At 25.1% G+C, this 6,800-nt stretch overlaps 1 protein-coding gene across 1 annotated transcript; it reads left to right on the top strand.

The window, feature by feature from the left end:
- The first annotated feature begins 942 nt into the window (after positions 1-942).
- LOC112688022 (DNA topoisomerase 3-beta-1) lies at positions 943-6,556 on the top strand. Its single transcript, XM_025561030.1, has 13 exons — positions 943-1,309; positions 2,106-2,248; positions 2,317-2,511; positions 2,594-2,761; positions 3,007-3,135; positions 3,202-3,320; positions 3,378-3,578; positions 3,676-4,063; positions 4,135-4,344; positions 4,548-4,765; positions 5,360-5,477; positions 5,788-6,156; positions 6,248-6,556. Exons 1-13 carry the CDS (start codon positions 1,219-1,221, stop codon positions 6,458-6,460), a joined length of 2,562 nt encoding a protein of 853 aa, XP_025416815.1. The 5' UTR covers positions 943-1,218; the 3' UTR covers positions 6,461-6,556.
- The last annotated feature ends 244 nt before the right edge of the window (positions 6,557-6,800 follow it).

Genomic DNA, 6,800 nt, shown 5'->3' on the forward strand with positions numbered 1-6,800 from the left:
ATTTATACAAATCATATATACTATGTGATTTTAATAACGTGAGGGAATGTAATAATATAATTATTATGACAGTAAATACATTAGATATATTATTTTGAAATTACGAAATTGGCCGGGATGTACAGTTATGCAACAAGAAAAAACTGAAATAACTTCAAGTACTTGAATAGTAAGTTTCTTGAATTCTTATTATTTGTCTTTAATTTTTAAAATTATCAAAAAACAACTGTGTATTAGCTGTAATTGAATAATGCTGTTCAATGTTCAATAATACGTCATGAAACAAATATACAAAGCTTGATTTCATAAATAATTGACGTTTTAAATAACCAAAGGAATTATTATACGATAAATTTATAAAAATATATTTAATTTTTAAAATAAAAGTTAAACGGAAATATTAAGAGATTAATTCTCCATTATTTTCCATTTTTCTAAATTAACTATTTTCATTGCTATACATAAACTTTTTGAATATAATTGAAAAATATTTTATGTAAATATTTTTCGTTTTAAAATACCAAGTAGTCATTGTTTATGAGTTGGCAAGATGTAAATTAGCACTTCACTTGATATTTCCACACCTTTACAGAGATCTGAGATTTAATTTAGTATTTTACCATTGTATGGATATTTAAACTGTTTTAATACGTCATTCATTAACTTGGCAAAAAATGTAGTCATGAATCAATCGTTTACATCGATTTAGAATGTATTATACTTTTGAAAAAAAAAAGTGTCGATGTTTCATTTTGATTCTTGATTAGTGTTGATGTGTTTATTATTACTGATTTTATTAAAAAAATTTTTTGTATATTAAATCCCTTGATTGAGAAATCATTCTTATGAATTTGTATTATCATCGGTACAATTCGGACTGTTGGTGTAACTGCAATGTGTCAAACATGTGCATTGATTACATTTTTTTTATCAATTTATTTGGTTTTGGTTGTTTTAGAGTTAAACAATGTAGAATTCAAAATTAAGAAAACATCTTTATACTAAAAAATTAATTCAAAAATGAATTGCACTACAATCACTTTAAATAATTTGATATTATCTATGTGCAGTTGATTCGAGTGTATACCATTAGTTGTTGTAGCTATTTCTATCTCCGTCTATGTGCAATTTTATTATTTGTGGCATATATAATGTTATCCTAGCAGATGGAAATTTCATTCTATTATCGGTGATATAGAAACAAATTGTCTTGCAACCATGAAAACTGTTTTAATGGTAGCAGAAAAGCCATCTTTGGCTGCATCATTAGCAAATATACTGAGCAATGGGCGTAGTAATTCAAGAAAAAGTAATTTTAATATAAATTAAATATTCATAAATTTAGCTTATGATTAACATAAAATAATAGGACATTATTTTATATTCATTCAATTGTATTATAATTTTGCGCAAAACAATTTAACACATTGTGCCCATTACACATTAGTTTTTAAAAATTGAGTTGTCATTAAAAATTTTTTTCTTCATAATGCTAATGTTTTTATAAATACAGATATATTAATATAAATGAAATGTGCTATTGGATAGAATAATATATTACAATGTAATATTTAAAATAAAATGCTCATTATAACAAATTTATCAACTTAATTAAACAGTTTTCTTCTTAATTGCTTTAATTATAATATTGCTAATATAGTTTGAATAAAGTATAAAACTATGGGCAAGACAAAAGAATTTTTGTTTTTCATTAATTTTATTTTACTTTAATAAAATTAAAGGCAATTCATAAATTTGTTGTAGCTATATTATTGGAATTAAAATTTAACCCAAAAAGTATTTTGAACATTGATTGAATATAAAACCCAACTAAAAATTAATTTTTGATTGCAATGATTTGTTATCAAATTTGAATATATTTACCTTATTCTTATTAGTTTACCCGAATTCTTTGTATCAGTTAAAGCTAAAAAATAATTGATTAAAAATAACAATATTAAAATTTAATTCTGTTAACGTTATTTATGATTTATATAATAATAATTTATAATTAATCCATAAATTTTAATTGTAATTAGTTTTATAGTTAATTTTACGTAAATTCTTTGTTATATGAATCAAATTATAAATGTTGTCCCATACAGGTATGAATTCTGCTTGTCCTGTGCATGAGTGGTCTGGAACACTTTTTGGAGAATCAGTGATCTTTAAAATGACTTCTGTTTGTGGTCATGTTATGACTTTAGACTTCAACAGTAAATTCAATAATTGGGATAAAGTTGATCCAGTAATATATATAATTCTTTGATATAATTATAAAATCAAAACCAATAAAATTTAACAATTTATCAATAGGAAGAGCTTTTCTCTTGTCCAACTGAAAAAAAAGAAGCATCTCCTAAGTTGCGTATTCCAGCTATGTTAGCATGTGAAGCACGTGGCGTGGATTATTTAGTATTATGGTTAGATTGTGATAAAGAAGGTGAGAATATATGTTTTGAAGTCATTGATGCTGTTAAAAGTTCTATGAAACGTTCTGGTGAAGTAAATGTAAGTATACGTTTAAAAAATGGTTATTTCAATGTTTGTATAATTTTTACAAAAAGTTTAAAAATGATATAATTATTTATAGAGAATTTGGAGAGCAAAATTTTCTGCTATTACAGCTAAAGATATTAAAGCAGCTATGGAAAGATTAGATTTTCCTAATCGCAATGAAGCCATGAGTGTTGATGCCAGACAAGAACTTGATCTACGTATTGGTTGTTCATTTACTCGTTTTCAAACTAAATACTTCCAAGTAATTTTAAAATGTATTTAATATTTTGAGTGTAGCATTTTGTGCTTTCTATTTTGATTAATATTTTTACTTTATTAAAAACTAGTAAATAATAAATCTAACAAAGATTATACTTTAGAGTTAAAACTGATTATATTTCATATCTTTGAAGAATTCTTTGGGAAAAATGAAGTTTTTAATTTAGAATCATTAATTACAAAGCATTGTTAATATTTTTATTATTTACATTTTCTCACTTAATTTAGGGAAAGTATGGAGATCTAGATTCTTCTTTAATATCTTACGGTCCATGTCAAACACCAACATTAGGCTTTTGTGTTCAACGGCATGATGAAATTCGAAGATTTAAGCCTGAACCATATTGGGTTATTCAAGTGAATAAAGATTAAATATTTATTATTAAAAGAAGATATAAAAATGTATGTTAAATGTTTTACTAGGTTACTATTCAATCAAAAGATGGACAAGATGTAGTTCTTCATTGGGAAAAGGGTCGTTGTTTTGAACGTGATACTTCTAATAGCTTACTTCAAGCATTAAAAAAACATCAAGTTGCAATGTATGAATACATTTTATTAATTTTATAACAAAATTATTAAATATCACTATATTTTAGTGTTGTCTCTATATCCCAACAAGAAAAATCCACTCAACGTCCTTTGGCTTTGAATTCTGTTGAGCTTATGCGAGCCGCCAGTACTGGATTGGGAATGGGTCCCCATCATGCAATGCAATTAGCTGAGCGGCTTTATACCCAAGGATATATAAGCTATCCAAGAACAGAAACTTCTCATTACTCGGATAATTTTGATTTGCTGTAAGAATATGTATTATTAAAATATAAATGTACTTTTAAATTTTTTTTAAACAATTTAAGATAATTGATTTATTTTGTTATGCAATATTTATTATAGCGGTGTAATGAGAACTCTTCAGAAAAGTTCTGAATGGGGTCAAGAAATTCGTCAAGTACTAAATAATGGTTTAACCAGACCAAGAAATGGTAAAGATTGTGGTGATCACCCACCTATAACTCCTACCATGTTAGCATCTCGTAATGAATTAGATGGAGATTCATGGAAACTTTACGATTTCATTGTTCGACATTTTGTTGCTACTATATCAAAAGATTGTAGGTTTTACTCTAAAACAGTAACTTTTAAAATTGGTTCTGAAACTTTCACATATAACTGGCGAACATTAATTGATGCTGGATTTACTGCCATTACTCCATGGAAAGCATTGCCTAAAAATGAATTGGCAGTAAATTTTGAAAGGGATGAAAAACTTAATATTAAAGATGTAAGAAAATCATTAAAATAAAATAAAGTTAAAAATGTTGGTATACAATTTTAATGATCTTTTTTATATAGGCTAGACTTACCGATCATATGACTAGTCCTCCAGGTTATCTTACAGAATCAGAACTAATATCAATGATGGAAAAACATGGAATTGGGACTGATGCATCTATTCCTGTTCATATTAATAACATATCACAGCGTAATTATGTTACTGTTGCTTCTGGTCGAAGACTAGTTCCCACTAATTTGGGTATTGTCTTAGTACATGGATATCAAAAGGTTAGCATACAAAATATATTAATTTTTTCTGTAAAAACTTTAATACATTAATATATCAGAATAATTTTAAACGATTGAACTAGTGAGACATTACAATTTTCATAATATTTAAAGTTTAAATTATTAAAATAATTGACTATTTACAATATATACTTATAATTTTTGATGTATATTTAACTATTTTATGTTTTATTTTTATTTAGATTGATAAACAATTGGTAGAGCCAACAATGCGATCTACCATTGAAGATCAGTTGAATCTAATAGCCAAAGGTGAAGCTAATTATGATCGTGTTCTTAGACAAACTATTGAAGCTTTTCGTCAAAAATATTTGTATTTTGTAAAGTCTATTGAAGCTATGGATTCTCTGTTTGAAGTTTCATTTACTACATTAGCCGCTTCAGGAAAAGCACTTTCTAGGTAAATGTAACTATTCTAATATTATACTACATCCATAAAATTGTCAAGTTTTGGAAATAGCCACTTTTCTTAAACTAATTTTAATATTTTTTAAATGCAAAAAATAAAAAATTATAAATTAAATGTAGAATTTCATTCATACAAATTACAGATAGCACATTAAAAATTAAATAGCTTATACTTGTAATATTATTATCTACTTTAAAATAATAAATTTTCATTATTTCTATACTTATTGCCTTTTAATTTAATACTGTTAATACTGTAGCAATTTAAAAGTAGTTCTTTGTAGTTCTTTATTGTATAATTTAAAACTTTAGTTATACACATAAAGTAAATTAAATAATTTAAATTTAATATAACTATAGAATATCCTTAAATTAAATGGTATAACTTTTAAATTTTAACTATAATTATTTTATTTCATTTTCATCAAAATGTATTAACTTATTATTATTACATTCGTTTATTAGTTAATATATTATATTCACTTTTTATAATAATAATGACATTTTTTAATAGCTATTTGCTATACTTTAAAAATATTATTAATACATTGTTTATTTTTAATATTCATTTTTTTCTATTTTACAGATGTGGAAAGTGTCGACGTTACATGAAACTTATTTTAGCTAAACCATCTCGTTTGCACTGTTCACATTGTGATGAAACATACAACTTGCCCCAAAATGGAAATATAAGAATTTATAAAGTAAATAAATGTTAATATATTAGAGATTTTATATTTTATATTGTTTTGGTCTTTATACTGCCATTTTAAAAATTAAGAAGTCACTAAATAAAATGATTTAATAGAATAATTATGGCAGTAATGATTCATTTATCATAATAAATAATTATTTATACTGTAGTTAAGGAAGATAAGCAAAGTGATGGGAAGAACTGAAAATTGGCGATAGATATAAAATCTACCTCATTGAGAATACATTATTCTTAATTGTAGTGTTAAGCTATGCAATTATTTTATATACAAATGTAATACAATTTTATGCAATTTCCAGGAACTAAAATGTCCATTAGATGACTTTGAATTGGTTACATGGTCTACAGGCAATAAAGGACGAAGTTATCCATTATGTCCATATTGTTATAATCAGCCTGCATTTAGAGACATGAAAAAACATAGTGGCTGTAATCTATGTCTTCATCCTACTTGTCCACAAGGATTCTATGTAAATGGCATTGCTAGTTGTTTGCAGTGTGATAGTGGAGTATTAGTATTAGATCCTTCATCTGGGCCTAAATGGAAAGTTGGTTGTAACAAATGTGATGTAATATTCCATTTATTTGAGGATGCTCACAAAATTACTGTCGAAGAAAATAAAGAATGTGATTGTGGAGCACAGTTATTAAAAATTGAGTATAAAGAGGTATTTAAAATTAATAAATCTGTTTGGGATTATTATTTTTTTGAGATTTATATTTTAATAACTTAATTTGAATTATAAATTAATTTTTTAGGAACGTACTCGACTTCCTCGTGATCTTATTGAGATGACTGGTTGTTTATTTTGCTGTGATGAGTTTGGATATTTAGTAGAAAAATTTAGAGCTCAAGCGTCTAAGCCAGTATTTAACAGTCGCCAGGGACGTGGAAAAGCTAAGCATAAGGGTAAAGGTAAACCAAAACCTCCTAAAGATAAAATGGCACAGTTGGCATCTTATTTTGTATAAGAAAGAAAACAGGTATAATGGCCTAAATATATAAATTATAAAAATAATTAAATTTACTTCAGTTATGTATTTGATATGATACAATATATTTTAAAACGATATCTAATAAATTATGTATCATATTTTTTCAAATTTTTAATTATAAGATATTTTGCTGAATCTCATGTATATTAATAAATATTGCCTCAAATATGTAATACTTATTATTAACAATAATAAAATGTATGTAAAAAAGTAAGGTTATATTTGAATATAAATAATATACAACTATCATATAATCATATTAAAATGTATGATATTCCTAATTTTCTCTAAGTACTGGAAACATAGTTTTTTTGTT

Source organism: Sipha flava, unplaced genomic scaffold (genome assembly GCF_003268045.1).
Source record: "Sipha flava isolate LNK unplaced genomic scaffold, YSA_version1 36_pilon_pilon, whole genome shotgun sequence".
In the NCBI taxonomy this organism is placed as follows: domain Eukaryota; kingdom Metazoa; phylum Arthropoda; class Insecta; order Hemiptera; family Aphididae; genus Sipha; species Sipha flava.